The sequence below is a fragment of the Alligator sinensis genome, unplaced genomic scaffold (assembly GCF_000455745.1).
Source record: "Alligator sinensis unplaced genomic scaffold, ASM45574v1 scaffold701_1, whole genome shotgun sequence".
In the NCBI taxonomy this organism is placed as follows: domain Eukaryota; kingdom Metazoa; phylum Chordata; order Crocodylia; family Alligatoridae; genus Alligator; species Alligator sinensis.
In genome coordinates, this window is record NW_005841915.1 from 3,641,714 (window position 1) to 3,669,613 (window position 27,900).

The following is a 27,900-nucleotide window of genomic DNA, read 5'->3' on the forward strand; positions in this document are numbered from 1 at the left end:
CCTAAACCACAAAAAAGTAGTACATAGAAATAAAATGATGTGTTCCTGTCACAGAATGTATAGCATAGAGCATGGAATATATAGAACATATAGCATAGAACGATGTTCTCCTCTTAAATTATTTTAAAATTGTCACTTTGTGTGATGTTAATTAAGTTGCCATCTGTATTTTTTTTCAAATGGGATTTTTCTTCTAATATATTTTTATGGGAATTTGGATTTTCTTTACTTTCCTCATCGTTAGTTTTACATTTCTAGGTTTTATCATAAGGTGACTTCAGTATTTTCCTCTCCTTGTTGCAACAGAAACTTTTGATATAGGACTTCTGTTGCCACTACTTTTTAAAGATCCTTTAGTGGAGGTTTAATTAGAGCAGTAAGTGTCTTAAGATCCCTAGAACTCAATGTCACTGGGCTATTAAGCCAGCTGTTCTTGCTTTTCAGTTACAGTGACTGATATAAGCAGTGACATTTTAGGGGAATTTTTCATACTTTCTTTTTGGAAATAATTGCAACCTTAAATTCATTCTCAATTTATTTTCATAAATCAAATATGATAAAACCCTTTCTCGTCACATTTTTTTTCATCAAATAAAAGAGCTTAGTGAGTTATGTTAGTTGTCCTGTTGCTTTACACGTGCCATCATAATGCATCCATGTGGAAATTATAGAAAAAGTAGTTTTGATGCAGATGTTCTACAGTGACAAAAGAAGTTCACTGCATGAAAAGCAAACATACCATTCAGAAGACAATGCTTAATCTGTTCTGGAGCCTGAACCTATTGTTATTCTGCAGTGGAATAAAGGAAAGGGATTAATTTGAAGATGCTTGTGCATGACACATGGTAATTTCTATAAAGGAAGGAAGTGTCAAATAGTGACCTCTAAATCTTAACATTGACCTCTGGTTGTAGTATGTATGTGCCATAAGGTCTGCCTGTGTTTTCATATGCTAATTCCAGTCATGGAGCATTAGTCAGACTATAATATTTATTACTGTTTTTAAACTGCCTCTGCACTGAGAAATTATGCAGTTTACAAAATAGCTACTTTAGAGCCAGAGATACTGTAGTTTATTATTGACATTATTGTACACTATTACTTTGTAGTTGCTTACCTGCATGAGTAATTCTCTTTTTTTTATGTTGTACATTATGTATTTCAATATATAGGTTTTCCCAATAGTTTATCTACTGCTTTGTTTAATGTTAATAGAGATATTTAAAATGAGCCTCAAATTAAAACAAGTAAAATTCTGTAGGAAGCACTTTTTCAGTGGTAAAGGGGGCTCCTGATTTATGGGTATATTTATTTCCATTTTTTGTGACTAATACTGAGAAAATATTAAATAGCAGTTATGGGAATAACACTTTGTGCTTTTATATTGGTGGTATTCTACTTCCAACTTGGCTGCATATAGTTGATGCACCCCCGCAAAACTGAATTCACACTATATTTTAAGACATGTTTGAAATGCCTTTTTTACTACAGCGGCTTTTGTCTTTCAGAAGAGTTTACATTAGTATATTTGTTTCTGTGATTTGCATGTCTTTTGGTCACTGATGTTGCCGTTCTGGTAAAAATCAAGAGATCTTTTTTATTTTAATACCTTCACAATTTCTTCCAGCTTCATCTTTTACTTTTCAGTAATGCTAATCAGTTTTTCAGATATTGCTATCCTCATTTTTCCTGTTTATCTCTTTATTTCTTCTTCTTTCCTCTTCAAGTTGCTCCTGCTGTTTCTGCTAGCACTGAGGCTGGTCACTCTGGCTCTGACCCTGTTCCTACTTTACATACCTGTTTCTTAGTAAATGAAGGTATTCTTTCTTCATTTTCTATCTACTTGTCTTTTACTTTCAACTAATGTTCTTTATCATTGTTAATACATGACTCATTAATCTAATCTGCATATTTGCTTTGTGAGATAAAGGCAGCATATTGTAGGGGGTTTTTGCAACTTTTATTACTAACACTGGGTAAGAACATTTAGGAATCGTTTTTAGTCCACACATCCTGGATTTTGCTTGCATATACTTTAATTTATGAGTATGTATGGGTTATGGACATCATTTATATTTCAAACCATTCTTAAGCCATTCTTGTCAGCAAGGGAATACGGATGTGCCTTGAAGGTTGACAAACTCGATGCCTTATTAGGCTAGGGAGGGGAGCAAGTTCCAGAGCTGAGAGGTTTTCAGTGGGGAAAGCCATGCCAACTGCCCCCTCTGCTATGTGTGTGTCTAGTTCAGGCTCATCAGACCTACATCAGCGTATGCATTTTGCATCTCTGGGCTGCTTCCAAATGAGTGAACACGTGCAGTTTGCAGTGCCTCAAAGCCGTTTGAGGTGCCGCAGACCACATGCGGCGCACGTGCAATTGTTTGCCATGCTGCAAATTTGATACCGGGAACTCCCATTATTTAAAAAAACTAAACAAAAACCCGCTTAAAAAAAAAAAAAAAAAATTGTGTGGTGCACCTTCCTGTAGGATGTGTCAGCAGACACGGAGGCTGGGTGCTCCAGAGAGATGCTCTGGCTGCTGGCTGGAGTCTCTACCCTCCTCTGGTTGTCCCTCAGCTCCTCCAGCACACCAGGAACCAAAAGGATCAGGGAAACAGCTGTTTTCCCAAAGTGAGGCATTTTGCCTCACACCAAAGCCCAAGTGCAGGGGTGTGCACAGCAGCAAAAAGCAGTGGCACAAATTTGTGCTGCTGCTATTTCTGCCATGTCAAACGCATGTGTGCTCTGAACTGTAGAACAGCTTTTTAAAAATGATTTTTAGGTTCTAGCTTTGTTTTTAGCTTGTATTTTATTGGTTTTTAGATGCCTTTTCACGTTCAGACAATACAGTTCTAAATTGACATAGATTTAGACCCTGATCGAGAAGCTCAATTTTATGATGTCTCCTGAGCTCATGTGAAGACCCATGTTTTCAGTCCCCGCTGAGTTAATTGAGAGAGTCCTTTTTTGGAGTGAGGATTGTCATTTAAAGAAATTCTGTGTGGAATAAGTTAAAAACAAGCTTAAAATGCTATATTGTACAACTGTTGTGATGTTTTTAAAGCATATGTGGTATGGTACTTCAGAGTCACTGCATCTCAAGTACTGTGTGTTAAAAACAGAATTTAGTGAGTAGGTTGTTTGGTTACAAATGATAATCAGTTTCATGTAGGAATGTCCATGATTACTGAATACTGTGGCTGTTGTTTGATTAGCTTTTTTAAAAAAGCTAACAGTAAAATTTCACTGATATTGAAGAATGTTTGGTAAGATAATTGTAACCTGGCTGTATTGTACTTGCATGGTAAAGTAATGCATATTATAATGTGTGGGCAAGTTGTCCGAGCTGCATTGCCTTTTGAATTTTGTGGCTTTTTCTTAAACATAACTGTAATTGCAATTTGTGTTTGATTAGCTTTATTAAAAAAGCTAACAGTAAAATTTCACTGATATTGAAGAATGTTTGGTAAGATAATTGTAACCTGGCTGTATTGTACTTGCATGGTAAAGTAATGCATATTATAATGTGTGGGCAAGTTGTCCGAGCTGCATTGCCTTTTGAATTTTGTGGCTTTTTCTTAAACATAACTGTAATTGCAATTTGGGGATTTTTCTTGGCTCCTTTTTTTAATTATTATATGTATAGTCCCTGAGACAGAAAGGCTAAGAGCATAAGTTGCACTTGTTGTACCCTGAACAAGATGTGCCTGTATTTGTCCTGGAATAGCAGTATCTTGGGATTGACGTGTATACAGAGCTCCATTCTAATCAGACTTTAGTGAGCAGCTGAATGCGCAGTCACTTTTCTGCTATTTGATTCTGCAATGTGATCCGGGGATAACCATTTGGGTACACTTTGTGATGTCCTATGATAAGTTGTTAGAATTCTTACCCTGTGAGCCCTTTTAGGATTTATCCTAGGTCAATGGACATGGATGTCTGAATGCCTGCACTTTGTCCTGGGATAAAATGGTTTATCCTGGGACAAATGTGGCATATGTGCTTAAAAGCATTTGGGCATATTTGAGTTGGGGACATTAAAAGTTAAGCATGATTACAGTTAAGCATGATGTTTTGAATTGAAAAACTGTTACTTGGAACCTCATCCTCCCCTGAGAAAACAATTGAGCCTTCATTGGATATAAAAGTCTGACATGAGGTTTTTTTCCAGCAGTATCTGGATCTGCTGGAGCTTTGCAGCATCTAGATCTCAGATAGTCAGTTAGATTTCTGTAACCTGTAGCTGATAGGGTTTATTCAAACACCACTGTAATCATAAAGTTGTCCATTGATTTCCATGAGTATCTGTGTAGCCCATTGCCCAAAGTTGCCTGTTGATTTCCATGAGCTCTGTATAGGGTTAGCCATTAGCATAGAAAGAATCCCCTGCTGCATGACATTGGCAAACAGATGGTCTTCCTTTTAACTGACACATAGCCCTTTCTTGATCTCAGTGATGTTCCTTAACAAGTTTTTGAAGCCATTTATAAATCCAGGTCTCTGGGAGTTAGTGTTTTTTCTTTTTCTTTTTTAAATAAAAAACTCCGGGTTTTGCTGAGCAGCTTGCACAATTGCATTTTTTTGGTTTTAATTGGCATGCCTGTTTGAAATGGTTGAAAGCAGGAGCTGTGTATTTGCATACATGGCAAAAATAATACTGCTTTTTTTATATGAATACATTCACTGCACAGGAAGAAGTGTTTTATAATTGCTAAGATAGATTCATCTTGTCTGGGGCAAATCATCAACCAGTTTAACTACTGTAGTGGTCCTTAAAATAAGGGTCTCTGAAGAAGTGTTCATTCCAGGCCTGTGGTCAGAGCAAATTTTAATTGTGTGGCATTTTGGATATAGTTAAATACAAACAATTTGACCTTTTTCAGTTAAAATTGCTTACATGGTTGTTGTGTTTAAAACCTAGATATCTGTTTTAACAGGATGGAGTCAATTAGCTGCTATGCACTGTGTCATGCTCCCTGATCTATTGGGATTGGATAAATTTAGACCTCCTCTTCTTGAAATGCTTGCACGCAGGTGGCAAGATCGATGCTTGGAGGTAAGACTACTTTGTAAATTGCATTACCTTTTTGTTTGTCTATGCTTGTGACAGATATTATGTTTGCAGATGCAAAAGTATAATATTGGACAGCTGGTATATCTTTCAAACAGCAGGTAATCTTTTAAAATGGTGATGGCTGGCTCACTTTCTTATACCAGTGTGTTAGATCTACATAGAAAACAATATATGAGGAACTTTAATTGAAATATGAATCTGTGATTTATCTAATTGGCCACTGGGTGTCATTCTTGTTCTGCCCGCACTTCTACAAGCTCTTCTATTTAGCAAAAGTCAAGTCAGATGTTGGCTTCCCCAATATCCAGACTATTTAGCAAATTAACTTTTGACTAACTAAATGTTTCAGGAAGTTTGTTTTCTCCTTTTTATAAAACACATAACATTAAAATACATAACAATGCTCTTTAGCATCAGGATGTAAACAAAAGCTTGAAACTGTTGTGAGTTTGTTTTGGTTCATTTTTATACTAAGACAGTTAATCTATTTTTTTAACTAGATTTCTAAAATGCTTGCATTTATGTTCTGGAGATTAGAAAAACGAGTAAATGGGGGAAACTATCAATCCAGACTGTTTTGTTTCTCACATTGAAAATTAGCATTAATACAATTTTAGGAAATATGCTTGCTTTTCCACTTAACCAGTTAGGCCAGTGACTGGCAACCATTACAAGCTGCATGCTGGAATAACTTGGCTCTGGTGTTACATAGGCCATGGGGCTTTGGCGTTAGAGCGGCAGCAGAGCGTTTGCCTGTATCTGTACTGTACTGCTGCTGCATCTCCACCCAGCCCCGCCACAGCTCCCCAGTGGCTGAAAGCTGTGCACACACTAGAGCAGGTGGAGCAGGGGTTGAGAAGAAGTGGTGGCAGTGCAGCTTCCAGCTGCCTGACCCTGATGAAGCTCCTTACTGTCCAGACCTGACACAAGCACAGGCAAAGCCCTCTAGTTCCACAGGCCAGATATTGCCAATCCATGAATTAGTCTTTTTGCATCTTTATTTTTTCTTAATTTGAGATGATGGACAAGGATTACAAATGTAGTGCACATATTTGAAACCTATTTTGCTATTTTCTGGGTTGTATTTAAGATTTAAAAAAAAAATTACCCAATTTCTATCAAGAAGCTGCTGAGATGGCAGGGTTTTCTGGAATGTATGTACAGTGGTCAGTGAATGGGTTGGTACCTACTGTTTGATAAATGACTAGCTGGCCTTAACATCACACCTATGCTGTAGTGGCAAAAATTCTGATGATTGTGCAGCTTTAGAAGAAAAAGTGGGGCATATGTTGTAGAATTTAAGCAGTCTCATAATATAGTTAATAGTAATCTTGTCACTGATTAAATGTGATTTGTGCAAAAACAGTCAGAATTTTTTATTTTTGAACCATTGTTCTATTGCTAGATATTATACAACACTATTCTGTTCCTAGATAGTGCACTCAGTTAATCAGTTTCAAATTAGATTCTCAAAGTTTGGTAGTTAGAACATCTGGATTCGTTTAAGTGTGAAAAGATCAGGTTTGTATTGTTTTGCTGGTTTTCTTCTTTTTCTTTGTTATCTTAGGCAAGTCACTTTTAAAATCATTGGCCTTCCAAATACCTTCTCTCTCTAGCAATTATGCTTGCCTTTGGAAGATTTCAAAGTATTTTACAACAGAAAGAGAGACTTTTAAATGATATTGTGTATTTGTTGGTTTTACAATAGGTTTTTTTTTTTCTCAATAACATGAAATATCCCAAGGGTTTCCTCTACGGCTGCTGTTTAGTTTTCTGGGATGTACAAGAAATAGGCAAGAGCTATACTACATCTTAATGACTTTTTACAGTGTTTTTTTAATTTAATTTTAATTTTATTTATATTTATTGTTATGCTGGCTTGAATTTTAGAAAACCAATTGGAAAAACATACATTTATGTTTAATTCTGGGAAAGTGTGGAAGAGTATAGAAAGTCTGAAACTTTCTCCAAAGGAATTGAAGGCCCTCTTTTCTGATAAATTTTAATAGTCTTATATCTGTTAATAAATATCAGTGTGTCAGTTTGTAGCTGACTTCTGAGCTCCTTTACATTCCCCTTTACTTCCTAGCTTGACATACCTGTAGTACTGATCTCTTCATGGCAGGAAAAGCAGCTGCTGTGGGGCTTAATAATTCTTCTCTCAGGAAGCCAAGTGAGCAAAGGTGAGGAGTGAGTGGAGCAGTTATGATATATGCAGCATTCTTCAGCAAAGGGAAGCAGGGATTGAGTTGTGACATGGAATCTCTTCTCGGACCTTCGCTTACTCCTGGGGCCGCACATCCTTGCATTCCCCCTTATTTAAGGGCCCATTGCAAAAAAAAATGGTTGAGGCCTTGATTCCTCCTCTCCCCCATTTTAATGTTCTTTGGGAAAATGGCATAGCTTAATTTTGTTTTTAGCTTAGGTCATTTCTGTTGTAAGTTTATTTTAAATAACGACTTTGTGGTTACGTTCTAAAAATATTAGTACATATTATTTGAGATTTGAGCTTGCACAATATTCTGGTTGCCTATTTATAGGTAAGAGAAGCTGCCCAGGCCTTATTGTTAGCAGAACTGAGAAGAATTGAACAGGCAGGACGGAAAGAAACAATTGATGCATGGGCTCCATATTTGCCACAATATATTGACAGTGTGTTATCCCGTAAGTACCCAACATTTAATTTGAAACTAATTTGGTTAAAAGATATGAATAAGATATTATACATAAACAATGATTACAAATACTGGCACAAAGCAGAACGTTGTTTTATTTGTTTAACGAAACCCCAGAATTCAGGATGTTAACACTCTGAATAAGTCAACCTAACATGTTGTTTTCATGACTGGCCACCTTCTCACTCACAGATTTTGTTATACAACTGTTTCTCAGTTAAATTGTGTGTGTGTGTGTGGGGGGGGGGGAGAGAGAGAGAGAGAGAGAGTGTGAACACTGTCAAATAATCCATAAAAATGAGATAAAATTAGGACAAGATGCTTTCAAAAAGTCTCTTGTTTAAAAAAAAAAAAAAAAAAAAAAAAAAAAAAACCACAACAGTTTTATCACAAATAACTCTGACATTACTAGATCAAAGTGTATTTGTTCATTTATAAATATTTCCCTTTGTAATACCCCCTCTTCTACCCCCAACCTGCCTCCCGCCCCCAGAAAAATGGTAAATCTATGCTATTGTCTTTTAAATGTTCATGAGCATATACTTTGTGGCTGAAGTATGTAATGGAGTCCTATATAAGCTTAGCTTGGTTCTGTTTACATATTAAGATCACAGTTAAATATTGAAATAGTTGTTTAAAAGTGTGTTCTGTGAAGTTTTCAATATAGTTGGGAGGAAAATCAAATACAAGTCCTTCTTTTCTTTGACTTTAGTGACAATTGTCTGTCCATATACTTCCAAAAGTATTTGCTAGATTGCCTTGCTTCAATTCAAGAGTGAAGATAATTTTTTTTTTTTTTTAAGTGATAACTTCAGCTATGGATGCAAGACATTTCTCTGTAAGTGATTAGATATTGTAATGAGTTGGCCAACAGATGGCTTTGTAACCGCTGATATGTATGTTCAGGTCCATCAATCATTCCAGAAGTACTGCATGCAAGTGGTCACTACCCTTTTCTCCTTTTAGCTGTCCTTGAGTTAATGATGGAGCCACAACAAACACTCTCGTTTCTTAACTAGTTATTAAGCATCAGACTTAATGTAATTCTCTGCTGTTCTCAATAAAGAACAAATTAGTAAGGGCACGACTTTATGAAACAAGTCAGTGATGTGCCAAAGCATTGAACCACCATACTGAGCCAAGCCTCATCAGGTCAGTGCATGTGTGCTCTTGAAATGGAAGCAGTGTAGCTGTATACCAATGAGGTTAGCATTTCAGCTACACTGCTTCTGGTTCAGGAACTTGTATGTGGGGAATGGTTCAGGAACTTGTATGTGGGTGTGAAGTGTCTCCGTATGGCCCTTCTTGCGTTCTGTAGATCTACCTGTCTGTGCTTAGAAGCCCAAGTCTCATTGAAAGTCTGTCAGACGTAGGTTTTTTCCTTGCAGTTCCTCTGGTTATGGAACTTAGGCTTTTAAAAAATGTACCCGTAAAGCTCTTGTTTTGTACTAGAGAGGTAGATATTCTGCCAGCTAAGTTTTCTTAGATGTTTTGATAAATGCATTTCAGAACCTTTTGAAAATGCCATACAGGCAACCCCTGCTTAGCACTCTTAATTCGTTCCTGAAAAACTGAGCATTAAGTGACACCAACTTTCATTTTCACTTTCACTTTTCACTTTCTAAAGCCACCAAAATCACTGTAAAGTCACCAGAATCAGGGCTGCCAGGATCAGCGTCAGTTTCAGTGCCAGCTGTACAATGCCCGTGAGCGTCGTAGCAAAACTTGCTGAGCGTTAAGTGGAATTGGTATCAGTTTAAAATGAGCGCTATGGCGAAATAGCACCAAGCGAAACAGCATTAAGTGGGGGTTGCCTGTACAGATAAATTTTGTGGGACAAGTTAGAAGAGAAGTGATTAAAGTCTTCATCCTGTAGCTCATCCTTGAAGTATGATTTTAATAAACACAAGGGCCTTTCTACTTGCATCAGAGAGAGCCTGGAAAAATAAGTATATTTTATTCAGTGAAAATATACCACAGGTGTGTTAGATAAAGCAGACTTCTACACACAGCCCACAAGCATGCTTAGCTGGGGAGATCATTGATAAGAGTGGGAAGGATAGTCAGCATGTGTAACTGTCTCCACTGAGATTGTCAGTAAGAGTATTAGGGTGGTATTGTAATACCTGATGACCTAGTCTGGTGATCTCAGTACAGTTCCTATTTCACATAAGCTATCAAATATCTGTCTTCATACTTAATGGAAAATATTGAAAATATGTTCACAAGTACAAACTGACTTTTATTTTACTATCAATAAAGGGACCCTGGGGTGCCTTGAGATCCTCTCAAGGGTGCTCTGGGTTGCCACCCAGTGTCAGCACTGTTGCATGTGTAAACATGATTCACAAGATAAACCCTGAAACTTTGATATGTACACCTAGGTAAGAGTATGGAGGAGTGGAGGCTGCCCAAGATCTACCATTCTCCCTTTAGACCATTGAGATAAAATCAAAAGACCAGACCAAGTTCAAATGTTCAGTGCCTTGATGGCTGTAACTTTTGCCAGAGAGCAACTGATAAGAACTGCTGCTGACTGCCTAACACCTCAGCCAAGGCATGTTTCTCTCAGAGTGTCCCATAACTTTTCTCCAGCCAAGGAGTATACCCACAAGGCAGTGGGGGCTAGAGTTTTGAGGAGCCCTATACTCCCCTTACTCTGGAGGTTGCAACGTTGTGTTATTTTATAGGAGCTACCTCACCATGAGTAGCTCTACCACATTGTCACCAGACCCTCCAGTCATATGCAATTTGTGCTCATACCCAGGACCATGAATATAGCATCTCCCTACTTCAAACATTGATTGCTACAGCCAATTGTTAACATCTTTTTTTTATATATATATTGTCAATGCTGTTTCTACAGCAACCACTTGAGATTTTGGGCCACTGAGCCTTAAGTTTATTGCAGGTTTAGGCAGAGATTCCCTTAAGATTTGTTTTTGTACGGGTAATAGAAATTTGTTGTATTGTGCCAACTACTCAAGGTATTCTTTTGTGCAAGCAGTAGTAATAAATAATTATTTTTTAATTAGGACTACAGAGCTAAAATTGCTATCACATAGGGATAATTTCATACACTGCTAAAATGTGCTCTGACTATCTGGGAGTTTAATAATGTACACAAATGTTTAGTCTGCACTAATCATAGGGATAAAATAGATGAACAGTAGGGTCTTATTCCCTTCTCTAATTTCTAGGATGACATTGGATAAAAAATAGAGGAAATAAAAATGGGATCTAATAGAAACTACAGGGAAATTTTATATTTTGGCCAAATTTTAATATGAGTTTGGAATTTGTTACAACAGTGGTGCTTAACCAGTTTGCCTGGCAGGCTGGATGGACAGTGCCTGGTCCATCTGTGGGTGGATCCAGCTGGTGATCCTGATCCAGCACCCAAGGTAGGTGTGGCAGGCCCTATCCAGCTGCACAAAAGGGGCAGAAAGCAGACTGAGTCCAACCTGGCCCCACAGGGTTGGGGAGTAGAAAGGGGTATGACTTGAGCCTGTGTGGGATGGAGGGGGCCTACATAAGTCTCTACCTTTTTGTCACTTTTTTTTTTCTTGTTTTAGCAAGAAAAATTAACTAGCAAGATTTGTGTAGCAAGAAAAACTCTTTGGAGTTTTAAAAACGTTTAATTTAAATTTAACACTAAACACCATCTTCACAGATTGAGACTACCCATGTGCTACCAGTAAAAACTGTACTTAGCTAGTACAGTACTTTGTTTTTAATTTGCTAATGTAACAAAACGAGATAAAATTTTCTATGTACAATAACTTCTGTTCTAAAACAAAGGATCTTACATCAACACTTATGAATTATCTCTTATTATTCCTTCATTTTCAGCATTTTGGCACTGATTTTGCAAACTCTTAAGCCTGTATTTAATATTACAAACATAAGTAGAAGTATTGAAATCCATGGAACCTACTCATGACTTATAATTAAGCATGTGTGTAGGTGTTCACAGGGACAGAGCCTAAGACCACCCATCTGTACAGATTCAGATATGGCATATCATATTATAACTAACTTCATGTGGATCACTTTTGAAGCAATATATTGTGCCTTTTAAGGAAGTATTAATGCCATATCTGTTTGTTCCAGTGTTCAGAGAGAAACTGATAGACGCATTTGAATATATTATTTTTGCTTCCTTGGCGCTATACTGAAATTTTGCCATATACTCAGCAAACAATTCAGCAGTATATTAATACATCTCAATGTTTTTTAGAGCCTGTGGTTCTGCTTTATAGACTGCTGAAGCAGTGGTGATGATGATTAAATACGTTCAGGCCATTCTGTAGAATTTTTCTCTGAGCTTTTATAATTTTAAATATAAACTCTAAACACTACCGTTATACATTTTTGTGTGAAATACTTGTTAGCATTTTCCCTTAAAAATACCTCCATACTAAAAAAAAATTAGTGTTCCACTTTTTTAGTCCATATGTAAGGATGGGGTATCTTCAGTTTCTCCCCCTCTTCCCCCCCACCTCTCACTCCACCCAAACTGCCTTCCTTTAAAAAAAAATAATGAATGCAATAAAAGATCTCAGTCTTGAGATATTGTAAACCAAAGTCATCTTCTGTCTGTGGGACAACTTTATAGCATGGTAGTAGGAGAGAAAATACCCTTTGCATTGGTGCACCAGTATGCCTGAGCAGAAGGAACTGCTTCTAGGAATAAGGATGTTCACCTTTGACCTCTGCTGAGTCTGTCATGCAGCTTAATGATGCAAAAAGACCCCCTGTTTGCTTAAGACTGTACTGAGCCCACCAACTTTCACACAAGCTACTGAACAGCTTTTATATGGTAATGAGTTTTACAGATTACCAACCTGTGTTGGATTTAAACAGCAAACTGAAGTTGAAATATTCTGCATCTTATTATTCAATCTGAGCCAACTTTTACTACTTCTCTTCTTTTCGGGCCTTCTTTATCCAATCTACTTTTGTATTCCTGATATCACTGGTATTTGACATTATCATCTTATCATAGTAGTTTTTCCTTCATCTACCTGGTTCTTTTTGTAAGGTAGAGTAAACAGATATAGTAATACATAAGTAATTTCATTAATTCCTCTTAACTGCATTATTCTGGAGTTAAGTCAGACAGGACAGTTTCAGTCTTGTTTAGTTAAAGGGAATGAATCAATCGCTGACCGATTGATTTGATTAATTCAGAGAAATGATCAGTAAGATGGGCATGCGTATGCCATATCTATGTAATATAAGGAGCAATTTACTTGAGTAGTTTTACTTTTCTTCAGAACTAGTTGAGTACATTCATGGATAGCAAGAGAATAACATATGCATGGGGAGGCTGCCAACCTCTTTGCTTTATGAGATCTTCCATTCAAATCTTAAGAACTTCTCTAAAAAATGTTCCTTTATTATTTTTGTCTTGTAATAATAAAATATGTCTGCCTCAAAGAGTTATTAATTCTCTTATTCTCTATTACATGTCTCAAAATAAAAATGCATCTGCTTAAAAAAAATCAGATGTATGTTTTTCTGAAGATGACACTTTGTCCAAGGAAAAATTTAATTTCTATTCAGTGAGAGCTTTTAGTGTTAAATGCAGATTGATTTTTTTTTTGAAAGACATAATAATCTTATTAAATCTAAATTGGATGCATAAATTACATGATACACAGTACTTTAAAATGGTGTTAAGACTTGTATACCATTTAGAAAATCAGGCTCTTGTTAATTATAGCCTTTAGCAAAAGCTATAGCATGTGTGTTATTACTAGAATTGTTATGACACAGTTAAACACAAAAAACAAGGACTGAATGAGAAGTAGTGGCACATAGTGTATGCATGTAGAAAAGCCTTGATTCATAGTGGCAGATACATTTATGCCATTCTGTATATTTGGTTTTTATTTTTTCAATTGACCTTTTTATGAGGTGAGTTGTATTCAGACTGTAGAATACAATGGTAGTTGCCCTTTATTCTAAGGAGCGGCTGCTATAGCAACTACTGATGGTTACTAATGTCTTCCCTCTTGAATGATGCTGTGTGATGTTCTCAGGTGCAAGATCATAAAGACAATTATTTATATTTTATGCAGATGTATATAAAATTTTGTATGGTACTTTCTTACCTAAGTCAGTGGTCTATTCTATTGTTCCCTGAAAAGGACTAGTTTCCCTCAAAATGTCAGTTAAAAATAAGCATCAATGGCTTTTTCCCTTCCCATCCTAGTTCTTTGTATTAACATTTATTGCTAGTTACTTAAGTATTTAAAGTCCGAAAACTTCTCAAAGGAGCATGCAGCATCACGTTTGTGTATTTGCATCAGTTGGAAGCAAAGCCTTTTGCTCCTGTTGTCTCTTTTTCTTTGCGTTCTTAATGAGGTTAGAGCAGTCCCATTTTGTTTTCTTAGCAGCCATGGGGAATTTATGTATTCACAAATAGCAGTAAGTATTTTGTTAGTAAATATGGATAAACCAGTATTTTAAAGTTGATATTTGTATGTTTCCACATTGCTTGTTGCTTAAACAGGAGTTTAAAGAGTCATATTTGTTTTTGATTCAAAAGCAAAAGTTGTTCCAACTAGAACAAGCTAGAAAAGTTAGAAATTTGAGGAGGAAGTATTAGTAAGATTCAACTCAAGAAAATTCCGTTCTAGGACAACTGGACAAATAATCTGAAATAGATATCCAGTGGTAGGAACCTACTGTGAAAGCAGTAGTACTGAAGAACCGTGATGGGGAACAAGAAATAGGATTTCATTTTGCAGAATAATAAAAGTGAACGCTGTGCAATTTTGGGTCATGATAATAGAAACATCCCATTATTGTTTGGTGAGTTTGTGATCCTTCTGGATGACAGATATGACACAGCAGTGTAGACTTTTGTCCTCTTCAGAAAAATGTTAACAAGCTGGAAGGATTTTGAAGAAGATAAATAAAAATTAAGGGACCAGAAAGATTATTTTAGGTATGCTATTATGAGACATGATAAACATTGACATGTAAGGTAAAAACATGAAAGGAAGAATCATATTTTTGGTCAAAAACTGGGCATAAGTGGTAGTAAAAGGTATGAAAATGTAGAAATGAAGACTACACGAAAGTGCTGAAGTGGGAAGTCTGACAGATCAAGACAAAGTAGCTTGTTTTTAAGAGAGTTAAGTGAACATAAAACTAGCAGCAGACTTTTTTGCCTGCAACAAATACTTTTATATAAAACTATTGTGAAATAATGTAGGTACAGATATTATTCCTCTTGCAGCTTGTTGGAAAGCTCACATTTAACTGAAATAACTGACAAACATAAAACTGCTGTTAATGTGAAATATATGGGCTTTATGCATTTAAAATATAATTGATTTTTGACTAAATTAAGGTTTTAATACCAAGAGGATGAAATCCTTTCCGACAGAAGCCAGTAGAATTTTGGGGTTAGGATTTCAGTCATAATGTTTAAATTAACTATTGTCTCCACTTATTGATAAAATAAGTTCAGGGAACTTGAAAAGAGGACTGAATATTTTTTTTGAAAATCTACTGGTAAGCAGAAATAATAGATACAAGAACGATATTATGAGCTGAAATATGTTTTTTCTTTTAAAAAAACCCAAACTTTTGGTTAACTCTGCTGCCACTTTAATAAAATTGTAAAACTTCTATTCCAGGTTTCGTTTGTGTGTCCTTGATTATTGTATTTTCTTCCGAGTTAGCTAGAAGATTTGCAAAGAGAACAAGAAAGTAGCTATTTACTGTTGCTTATACATGAGGAACCCTAGTTAAGATGATTATTCTTTATGCATACAGGATAGTACACACTTAAGAAATGTGTTCTAGATGTAGGCAGATATCATTCTTTCCAGTATTCATGCATAGGAAAGGGTTTGTTTTCAGCAGTTAACTGTTAAAGGAAAAGACGGGTTGCGGGGGTGTTTGGAAAAAATAATGTATTGTTTATTACTCTGCCAGCAGCGTAGTTCCAGGAGATGTCAGCCTGTTTGCACGTGGACCAAACCTGCCAGGTTCTGGTAAAAAAGCGAGTCTCCCTGAATATCTTTCCAGACTTTCCACCCTCCCGAGCATGCAGTGGCTCAGCCAGACCTTCCTGTTGCAGAACCTTTCTGAGGCAAAGTCCAGATTTTATTTCTTCTTAACAGTTGGCTCAATGTAATCCATTTTCAGGGCAGCATTTGTCTTTGAAGGGCATCACCTGCTCAGTTCAGTTTCCCTATATGTATTTGCAGGTAGTCCTTAAGGAGAGGATTAGGGCAAAGCAAACTAGAAGCAAAAAGAAGGCTTTGCATTTCCTGCTTTGCTCAACAAGGCAGAGTAGTGTCTATCCCTCACGTTCTCTGAGGAAGTAGAGCTACATCTAAAAACTGAGAAAATATCAGGCTTTTGTTACCGGCTGCTGCTGTATATCACTGTACCCTAATGTCCAACCTATTGTTTCCAGCTTTTGCTGGAGACTGCTATGCTCCACAGCTACCTCCAGTTACTGTGAAGTGATGATGAGAACAGTTCAGATGCAGAGGAATATCAGGTAATAAGGGACCTCATGGACTATTCTTTAGTTCTTTGTAGCTCTCTACTTGATTGTATAAAACCAAAGGGTTTGTGCACCCATCTAAAGTTAGCCCGATATCACTGCTAAAGGTAAATGTCACTTTCTGTCCTGGCAATCGGGATCTCAGTGTTCCTGAGTCACCTCCTTGTTATATGAGATGTATTTTATTATATTAGCCATTTCAGATAATCTCTACCTCTGTTAACTTGCTTTAGTTGGTAGTTTGCCCATACCTGTAAGCAGCCAAGTCTAGGCAGGTATCACTTCAACCCCTTTGTTTGGACCTGAGTACTGTTGGCATCAGACCAGTGGAATGACACACAAAACTCCCAAATTGTCATCTCACAACTGATGTGCCTCTGAGTCCTTTTCTTTAGCAGTGGTAACAGGGATGGATAGTGTGCAGTTACGATCCCTCGCAGTCTAAAAACCCCACAGTGAAATAACTGCTCTCTGAAAAGATCAGTGCTATACAAATCTCTTATGCCAGGGTATTTGAACACTGGATTAAACAGAGGTGAGTTTGGTTCTTGGCTTTCTTAGACCTTTATGAAAGTTTGAGGCTATTCAGTGTCACTGGACACATCAGTTTACAATTCTGTCCCCTGATGATGTTAAAGAAAAGAGTACACTGTGTTTAGCAAGTTGAAACAGCCTGTGAAGTACATAGGGCGAAAATGCCAGTTTGTGCATGGTAGCTGGAATAGATATATGTTGATGAAGCAAGATCAGCTGCCTCCTATGACACTCAGACAGCCCCATCTGTGGACAGATACCTAAGTGGTCCCAGGATCTTTCAGTTTGGGAGCCATTAGCTTCTGATAGCTATGATCAAATTGAGGTGACTGGATGTTGTAAAGAAGGGTGAACTCTGGGCTCTGCAAGAATCATGGGAACATTTTTGCCCATTTCCAGTCGCCTGATACCTGGGGAAGTGCCGTTATCTGATTTAAAACATCTATCGTTTGCTTCATAATGGGGCAGTTTTTGTATTATAGGCTTTCAGATCTGGGAAATACTGTTGGAAGAAGGGGCAGTGGAAAACTGATATTCCAGAACAGAAATGAAAATTGGCATTCAAACATATAGGTTTGTTTTCATTACTGAGGAATTTGCAATGCTCTGCAGTGAGAGAATTGTTAGGTATATTTTATAAAGTACTAGTCTACTTAAGAAGAATAAAAGTACAACTGATTTTTTTTTTTTTTTTTAGCTTGTGAAAGTTCTCTGTTGGAGAAATTTCAAGAAAGTTAGCATTCCCCAGCAACAGCGAGCACCACTTGCAAAAGAGTGTGCACATGAGAGTGGTTTTGGTGGTCTAGTTTTGTCCCCAGTCTACAAGGAAGTGGACACATCATCTATTAGAAGAGATTTGTGGACCTCATTAATTGGAAACAACGGAAATTTTCCAGACTTAGACTTTCCTAAAACATTCTGTCTCTCTCTCTCTCTCTCATTAACAAGTAATGCTCTCTGTATATAAAAGGAAAGTGTTTCAGAATTGGTGCTTCTTACTTTGTTTAACTCTGGAATTATAACAGAAGTTATGCTGCATAAAATCACTTTCCCTCCCATTGTCCTCTTTAAAAAAGATCTGACACTACCTTTAGATTTTTGAAATGTTTGACATGAAAACTTTTCTAATACCAATTGTAACTTAGTTTCACAAGACTGGGGTTGAGCATTCTAGGGTCTAAAGAAAATGAGAGGTTAGTTCATCAAGGGGTTTTGTCCCACTTGATAAAAAGCATTATTTACAACTCTTATTAAGGAAATGACTATACATGTGTTATAGCAGCTTTCAACTTGGCTTTTTTCTTCAGTACTCTAAAAAGCAGTACTACTGTAATGCCTATTTTAGTGCAACTACTTGATCTAGTAAACTGCTGTTTTTTGTCTAAATATGAAAGATCAAAGAAAACTCCCAGTTATTTTTGCAAGTGCTTTGGTAGTTTAGGAATTGCTGAAATGACTTAAATCAAGTTAAAAAGAAATAGTTACCTCTGCTGCGAAACTCTCAAGTTTAACCACACAATTTTTTAATGTATAAAACTCCCTAAAAATGGAGTTGATTACATAATCATTGGCAGAGCCTTAGTTGTAGTGGTGAGTACTGCATATAATGAATGACCTAATATTAGTTGCTTTGAACAGTATGATATTGATTTGTGCCATTAGTCTCTAGCTGATTTGCTGAAGAACTGAAGTTTTTTTTTAATGCTAATGGAAATAAAGTGCTTTACAAAACTGCACATAAATACGGGAACATGTTCCATTGCAGAGACAAGTGTCTAGGAAGCTTTTTAAAAATATATTTGCTTTGTTCTACCACAGACTTTAACAGCATGCCAGAGCCTCCCCCAAGGAAGCAATGTCGCTGAATGGAGAGCATATTGGACTGAGTCTTGGCAATCTCAGTTCCATTCCTTTCTCAGCCGCTACCTTAGTGCAAACCCTTATACAAGTCAGTTCACTTAGCTGTGCTTAAGTTTTCCACCTTTGTAAAATGTGGTAAATCAGCAGGGGCCACCCCTTTTGGCTGGCATACCATAAAGCAAGTCCAGTGTCCTTCCCAAATGCCACACCTATCCACATCCCCTCCCTGGTCCATTGCTCTGCTTTCTTGCTGGATCTACCATATGCAAAACAAAGCGTCTACTTATGCCACTTATGGTACAGTTTAGGCCTGTGTGAAGCGGTTAGTATTCGCTTCAGATTCAGCCGATTTTGGGGGACAGTGATTCGATCCGGTGATTCTAATCACTGTCCCAAATTGATTTTGCTGAATCTGATTTGAAGATGAGTCTGCTGCTGAATCTCCAAATCACACAGGCCCCATCCCCTACCCACTCTCCCAGCCCTGGCAAAGGCTGCCCTCCCTGCCCCATCTCCCATCTCTTTGGGGGGGAAAAAAAAGCCCTGACTCACCATGTGCTGCTGGGTGGGGGGTGATCCCCACTGACCTCCACTGCCCTGTGCCATGTGGGGGGCTCTGCTATGACACCCCCCCCTCCCCCATGGCTGCCTCGCCCACCTATGACCCCCCCCCTCCCCCATGGCTGCCTCGCCCACCCAGCTCCGGCCCTTTAAGAAAAAAACAACAAAAAAAGCGCTGACCCACTGGCTCCTGCCCGGCGGGGGGCAATCCCTGCAGCTCCCCACTGCCCCACCCTGTGTGGGGGGGCGCTCTGCATGAGCCCCCAGAAGCCCTGAGGCCACTGCAGGAGCCAGTGAGTTCTGGGTTTTTTTGTTTGGTTTTTTTCCTTAAAGGGCCGGAGCTGGAGCAGGCGGGGCAGCCTTGGAGGAGTGGGGGGGGCATGGAGGGCTCTTGGCAGTCCCTCCATGCAGTGTGGGGCAGCAGGGATCACCCCCTCCACCCTGCCTGGCAGCATCTGGTAAGCACTGGGGCTTTTCCTTAAAGGGCTGGGAGCTGGGGCGGGCAGGGCAGCCATAGGAGATGAAGTCTGGGTCCAGGTCCCTGCTGCAGTGGGCAGGGACTGCCCGAATCACTGAAGCTCTCCGAGTCTTTTTTGAATCAATTTGGAGAGCTTCAGATCAATTCCGACCTTTTAATTGAGCCTCTGATTCAATTTGGATTCGGAGATTCAGCCTCACAATCCATTCGTCCAACTTGGACTTCTTTAGCTTGCTTGCAAGAATGTTGTGGGAGGCCATATCAAACACCTTGCTAAAGTCAAAGTATATCCCATGCATTGCTCTTCCCGCATTAGCAGAGCCAGTCATCTAGTCATGGAAGGCAATCACTTTGGTCAGGCCTGACTTGCCCTTGGTGAATCCATGCTGACTGTTCCTAATCACCTTCTCCCCCGAGTACTTAGAAATGGATTCTTTGAGGACCTGGTCCATTGACCGAGCGGGGGACCCGTGCTATGACCCGGCAGCCAACCCTCCGTGGCCCAGTACCTGGCCACAGCCCAGTGGTTGGGAACCTCTGCTCTAGTTAAGCAGGGACTTAAGTATTGGTCTAACTGCTGAGTTTTAGCTACTTACGCTAAATGTATGTAGATTAGCTACTTTTAATTAAAGAAAGAGCTTACATTAAAGGTTCCCCTTCAAAGATGTGGGTGGCAAACTGACTTGTAAACTGACTTGCAAATGGCTTGCAAACTGTCCTGTTTGCTGCCCTTGGTCATTTGGGGAGTCTCCTTTTATACCTTATGGGGCCTGAACTGGGTCTGCCCCCTTGTTGGAGCTTTTGTCAGGCATAGGCAGCAGTCACCCCACAATCACTCGGGTAGCAGCATTCCCAACAAATCAGCACAGGCCCAAAAACACAGCCCACCAAACAAATACTCAGCAAGCTAAACGCACAGGTGCCCCTGACTCATTTACCTTCCTAGAGCAGGATCTGGGGCCTGGTGGCTGACTCCTCTTCCTCTTTTTGCTCCCACTGAACTGCTTGCAAACTGCCCTGTTTGCTGTTTCTGTTTGTTTGCAGGGGCTCCGCTCTTTAAAGCTAATATGTGGCCTAATTAAAACCAATTAGCAGACTGCAGCATAGCAAATAATGTTCCTATTATAAAGAATATTAGGCCAATCTTAGCAATTGAAATACTGATAAGTACGTTGATTGAAACTATGATTACAATACATTTCTAAAAAAGGTCTAGCTAAGCATAATATTGAAAAGAGAGAACCATCGTGACTTTTGGTTTTAAAAGAGAATCATGATTTGCCAATCCACCAGAATACTTTGAAGAGAGACACAAAATATTGAGTAAGGAGTATTCATCAATACCATTTTATTTTGACTTTCATTATTCTTTTATAAAGGATATCCTTCATCTGGTTGAGTGAATATTCTGAGAGCAAGAGGGGCTGGAGGGTATTGGGGAAAAAGAGTAAACAGATTTTACAGGTTACTGTTACAGATTACGAAGTAATTAAAAGACAAAAAATAAAAAAGAATAAATGTCTCAAGAATGCTTACCAAAATAATGTTGTTTTAATTGTTTTTTAAATGATCAAAGTAAGGTAAAACAAATCAAGTAAGGGTTTAATTTAGTCTATGATACAGAAGAGCCTACAGATGTCTAGAGTTTCTAAGATTTAGGCAGTTGGATAGTATGTTGGTTGGTGAATGAATTGTCAATACATGCAATGGAAGGGAGAAGCTGATTTTTTTTATTTTATTTTATTTTTTTACACCTCAATGCGGTCTAAGTTAATTAAAGCCAATCAAAAGATCTAGGCTTCATTAAGTAGACGACATAGTTGTGCTGTCCACAGTGTTCAGTATCAGACTGAAAAGAAAAACATTGGGGAATATGAAGAATGGACTTATTAAAAAAATACTAAAAGTATCACAATAATGTTCCTATACAGGGTGGAGTCTTGCCTTTGCCTTTAAGATGGAAGTTTGACACCAAATAGTTTTCATTTTATAGGTAAAAGAAAAGGGAAACTCTTGCTAGGTATAGTCTACTAGTTTTGAGCTTAATACTACTACTTTTTATTTAACACTTTTGTGCCAGCTAGTGTTGTGATTTACTAAGGAGCCAGTCGTATTTTCAGTATATTTAAAATTAATTATGTTCATTAACTTGCATTCATTTTCATTTTGAATTTTTCATAGTATGGACTATAGGACTTTCCTCAGTTCTTTGCATTTACAAGTATATCTTCTAACTACCCAAGGTGTGGCATACCGTTCCATTCCATTTCTCATTTGCAAAATTTATTCTTACTGTTATCTACAATAAGAGCTGAAACATATATGGTAAAATGTAAAAATATTTGGAAGAAAATGTTTAAGTATGCAAATTGACATAAACACTGACATGCATCTTATGTCTTACACCTGTGAAATACCACCCTGCTTTACTTTTATAGAAGCTGGAAAAGCCAGACTTTGCACAAACAAGAAAAAAAAATATAAACGACACTCTGTGGTTTTTTTAGTGAATGACTGAGTATTTTATGACAGCATATTAAATGTGTTAAGGCAATAATTGGACTAAATTAAAATTCTATAGCGCAAGTTAAGTTTTCTGGATTTGTGTTGTTTGTTCTTGTAACTAACCTAACTACAGTTACGTTACAAAGTACTGTAAAACCTACTTGTGCTTTTTTCTAATGTGTATGCAATCAGTTTGTACCTGGATGCTCCACAGTAAATTGACAGGCAGCTGAGAGTTTTAGTAGTTGACATAAAATAGTTATGTTCTCTGTATGGTTGTCTGTTTCCTCTTCTGCTATTTTTCATCTGCCAAATGTTTTACTCTTTGAACATTTATTTTAGCTATTCTCTCTCTAGATCTGCCAAATTGTTTTACTCTTATTTTTCATTATTTTTATATGTTTGTTTATAATTTTTTAAAAGCCCTACTCTAGATAGTGATTGCTTCTTCCTAAGTTAATTCAGCATTTTTCCCCTCTAAATCACTTCTTCGATATGAATAGTCTTTAAAATGAATTGTAAGATTTAATCAGTGTAATGTACTGGAATAACAACATGCTCCTGTAGGTGCATTACAATTATTACAGTATATGAAAGTGTGTTTCCTTTGCAATTTAATAGCAATTTGTCATTTCTGAGACTCCCATAGAATTCTAAATGAAAGATTATGCAACAACTTTCATGATCTACCCCAAAATCTTATGTAGATACATACTTCATTTAAACACATATATTTATAAAATCAGAGGGATAAAGTGCATTCTCCCTAATATTTGTGCATCCCTGTTGAAGTCAGTAGTTACATCTGTATCATGGCTGGGTTTTGAATAGTGGAGTTGAGGCTTTTCTGAAGCCAGTAGAGATTTACTAGTATAACGGAAAGCAGCTGGCCCAGCATATTTACGAGACATGTATATTTTTTAGAAAAATAAAACTTAACATTGATTTGTCTGCACTACTGTCTCTTGCTTCATGTGGTTCTTATAAGATCCGCTGCACAATAAATGGTACACATTTTGACATGTCAGCATTAATTGTATGCAACTATTTTGCAGTATTGTTAGCATGAATTTTAAATTGCTGTTTAGAGTCTTTATTAGTTATTGCTTCCATGTTTGTCTCATTGTGTATAGATTTAAGAACAAAAAGCCTGCAGTTTGTCGTTGGATCTTACAAGCTGCTCTAGGTGTTCAAACTTTACTTCAGTGGGGCTTTGCAGAAGGTCAGTTTACAGACTTGGGGCCCCAGTTCAGCAAGTTACTTTAGGCATTCATGTGGTTAAAGCTGCATATGTTCTTGATCACTTTACTGAAGTAGGGCTTTAAACAGGTAGGTTTTTGTTGAATTCCAGGAGGAGGAGAAGCTGTGGTAAGAATGGAACATGAAGTGAGAACAAAAATTGGAAGGAAATGCACTGAAGGGGAAGAATTGTTTTATGAGGTCAACAGATCTTAAAATATTTTTCCCCTTATACATGTTTATTTTTCATGGTTACTTGATTGTAGGTTTGTTTTTTATTATGATTAGATGGTAAAGTAGGTATAGGCAGTTTTGGATCTGGGTTTAGTGGTGAAAGTTAGTAGAAATGAACCTTGGAATATGCTACATTAGAAATGATGTACATAAATTGTTAAATGTATGGCCAATTACTTCATTTACTTAGATATTGTTAATTAAATATAGAGAATATGAAATGTTGGCCAATATATTCCAAAACCATGAAAATCAAAGAGTTACAACTTGTAAGTGGTGCAGTGATGTGAAGCCACTAGTGGTACTGTACATGATCAAGTGTAACAGCTTACTTCTATTGCATGTATTTATGCTATACTCATTTGAGGTTGCATTCTTGACCTTCACTTTTTATTTTACTTTTTACAATCCTTTTTGGTGAATAATAAATTCTTGGGGTCAAGGGTTGTCATGTAATAAAATTTACTAATAAACCCTGTTATCTTTAGCATCTGGTGTTATTAGTATAGTTGGAAAGTAATTAATTGAAGCTTTTTATCTGTCTCTGGTGTGGTATAAATTGTCATTAAACTTTTTGGACACTGGGGTTGTCGAGGAGGAGAAAGAAGCCAACCATCCAACAGGAAATGTGTTAGACTTCTCTGCGTAGGGAGGAAAAGGGCTAGAAAACGGATGCTAAATTCAAACAGTGGATTTGTTTTGTATGTACAAACACTATAAACTTTATCCTTAGTTAATATTCAGTCATCTGCCATATGACTATCGAAATCTAAAAGCATGAATCTTGTTTTAAAAGTGATGTATTTTACCACCAGCTTTCTAAGAAGTGCTCTAGATTTCTGAGAGAGGGGGCAAAGGTGATACCATCTTCCGCAAAGTTCTGCTACATATGTTTAGTTCATGATTTGCTGGGAAAAGTGTTTTGTTTGTTTGCAACATTATTTCACTGCCTGTCCAGAGGCTTATATGTCACCTTGTAGTAGGGAAGCCAGAAATACTAGTGATACCAGCACTTATAGTGGTTGCCCAATTAACATGGCGACCATAAAAATATGAAATTATAGGCCTCTTCTGACAGAGATAAATTGATGTCTGGAGAAAGTAATCAGTGTGGAAGTGCAAGAAAAAAACATCCCACGCACACCATTAAAATAAGTCACTGGCTTATAGAATTTCACTACTAGTTACAGTGATCTTGAACGAGAATGCAGAGCATATATTTAAGTGGGAATAAGATGTTACTCAAAGCAATTTGATTAACTGTCATGATTAGGATATTTTTTCACGGGCATGTTGAAGTTATTGTTGTCTCAGAAATGATTTTTTTTTAAATAAATTATTTGAGAGCAGTTATGAATGTGCATCACACTTTATTTTCTTTTCCTCTTTTATATAGCCAACTGTGATGTCACAGAGAGGATTATGACTTTAAAGAATAAGCAGCAGGACCAGATGAACTGTTTTAAAAACTAAGATCCTGTTTCATGCAAATGCTCTTGGTAATAAAGAGGAAGGAAAACTATATAACATCTGAGCGGAATTGTTTCTAAATAGAATGCATTTTTTTATGGGGATTCAGGAAGCTCTTTAACTGTTTGCAGATTCAGCCATTAAGCTACGGTGGTAGCTTTTAATATGAATTTCTATAGTCATTCAAGGCAATGTCTGGGCCTTGAGCAATCTCTCCTCATTTCTTCAGTAGTCAAATCACATCTTCATTTTTAGATGAGAGCCTTGTTTTTCTTTTAACGTTCTAGATCAGTGGTGCCCAACCTTTTTGCCTGGTGGGCCGGATGGGCAGTACCTGGTCTCTCTGTGGGCCGAATCCAGTCAGTGGCCCAGATCTGGCATCTGGGGTGGGTGTGGCAGATACCATCCAGCCTTCCAGAGGAGTGTAAGGGGCAGGCCAGCCCCAGCATAGCCCCACAGGAGAAAGGAGCTTGACCTGTCCCCGCAAGGGGGAAGGGGGCATGGCCCAGCCTCAGCTCAGCCCTGCAAGGGGGAGGGAGATTGTATGGGGTTTGGGATTGGGGAATTAGACAGCAGTGGAGAATGGCTGTATTAATGGCCACTGCTGCCCCCCTTCCCCTCACCAAATTTCCAGGCCCATAGGGATCCCCAAAGGCCAGATGAGATGGCTCTGCAGGTTGGGCTTTTGACCTGTGGGCTGGTGGTCGAGCATGTCTGTTCTAGATGACCATCTTCTAAAACTAGACAAGTGTACGAGAGTGTGGGGGGGGGAGGGGGGGAACAGAGCGTGAAAGAGAGAGAGAAACATGTCATCTCAAATGTTTCCCCAAATGAGACTTTATGCCTTTACCCGTTATTCATTTAATTGTCAGTTTACCTTTTTTCTCACCTTTTGCATCACCCTTGTTAGATAGCTTGTTTAGTGGGACTGTATAATCTGATGAATCCAGCGAATCTCCAGATTCCCTGCTTTATCTTCCTTTTAGAAGTTGGCCTCTAATTAATAGGTTGAAAATGAGATCAAGTATAAGAAATCTGTAACCATGTGTTGAGATACTGAAGGGAATTAAGTATAAAGAAACAAAAGAAAACATCGGAACAGAAATCTGTTCTTACCCAACACCTTAAATCCAAGAATGCTGTTTTGACGTGGCTTTCTAGCTGAGGGACTTCAGCATCTCCCTGTGTCCCATGAAAAACTGAAGACCAAACCATGTTGTCAAGGCATGGTTAAGAACAGTTGTTTATCTGGCTATTTGCGTACCTCCTCCATTGGATTCCCAAAGAAAGGTGCATGTTTACCAGCCAAAAAGTTTTACCTGATCCGAGTAAGATCAGGAGCATATGTGCCTCCTTTTTGATGTGGAGATTACTAATCCAGCATGCCTAAACTAAGATGCCATCTCTCACTTAATTTCCTCTATTGTGAGAAATGTTCTTCCTGTTCCTACGTGTTGCATAGGTTAGGCTTTCTCCTTTAAAAGCTTAAAGTCTGGGATGGACTCTTTGTGAATAAACATACTTCTGTCAGATGCTGATTACTACTTTTCAGTCTTTCCTCAGGTGCAAGATAACTTGTTATCACTTGGAAGTCATCATGTTGTTTTGTAATTCTGACCCTATAATAACAAATAAGAAATATAGTTTATATCAAGTACCACAATGCATATAACCACAAGGGCAATAAGACTAAAAACAGCTTGACGTTACCTCTGCATAGAGGGTGCATGTCATATCAGTAAAACAAACTCAAGAAACTGTGCAAGACTCCTGAGCCCGTTAAGTTCATGGCAGTAGCCCTGTTTTATGTATGTATTATAGGTGATTACTGAAAACTTCTGTCTACATATTTATACTTAAATTGTATATGTGCACTCTAAAGCTGTTAAAAATTTTAAAATCATCAGGCAGGCTGTTTGCTCTGTGTATGTTTATGTACCGTGCCTTACTAAATGAAACTTATTAATGTTATTCTAGAATAATTTATGGAATTTATTCTACTATAACAGTGATTTTTTTCAACCTTTTTTCATTTGTGGCCCCCTAAAAAATTTTGAATGGAGTTGCAACCCCTTTTGGAATTTTGAATGGATGCGCAGATCCTTTTGAATTGTTAGCATGGGAGAATTGCATAATTTTGATTGATCATAACCATCTTTCATGGCACCCTTAGACATAGTGTGTTGATCCTCGGAGGTCCTTGGGCCATAGGTTGAAAACCACTGTTATAGTAGAATAACACTTGACAAACATGATTTGAAACAGTTTGTTTTTAGCAAACAAAAAAGAAATGCTGTATCAAAACAAGATGCCGGACCACATGTATCTACTCTTGGATAGAAGATGAGGGAACAAGCTACTTGTGACAGATGTTAGTCATATTACTAATATGCTAGCTGGAGAAGTGTGACAGCTGAAAATTGTCTAAGGTGCTTGCTGAACACGCGGTGAAGATTAGACCAGGTGTTTCTTGCTGTTTATTCATGTATTGTGAGCTGTTTGTTGCCGCTAAGAGCTTAATTAAAGTCAAAGATTAGTGAGACCACGTATGTAGTGAGGCCTTGAAAGTAGTAAGGCCTTGTATGTAGTGGCGCAGTTAAAATTAACCTTATCAGAAAAATGCAAAGGCTAGTACTGCTATTAGTCAGTCCCTTCCAGCCCTAATGTCTATGAAATATATGAAATCTATAAGGAAAGTTCGTCGTGAATGGCTGTGAGTCCACAGCATAGCTCA

General features: G+C 37.8%; 1 protein-coding gene across 1 annotated transcript in view; it reads left to right on the forward strand.

The window, feature by feature from the left end:
- The window catches only part of WDR7 (WD repeat domain 7), a 312,876-nt gene that overhangs the window by 64,543 nt on the left and 220,433 nt on the right, over positions 1-27,900 (forward strand). Inside the window, 3 exon segments of the mRNA XM_025198163.1 lie at positions 1,728-1,817; positions 4,938-5,056; positions 7,615-7,738. Coding sequence (XP_025053948.1) covers positions 1,728-1,817; positions 4,938-5,056; positions 7,615-7,738 — 333 coding nt within the window.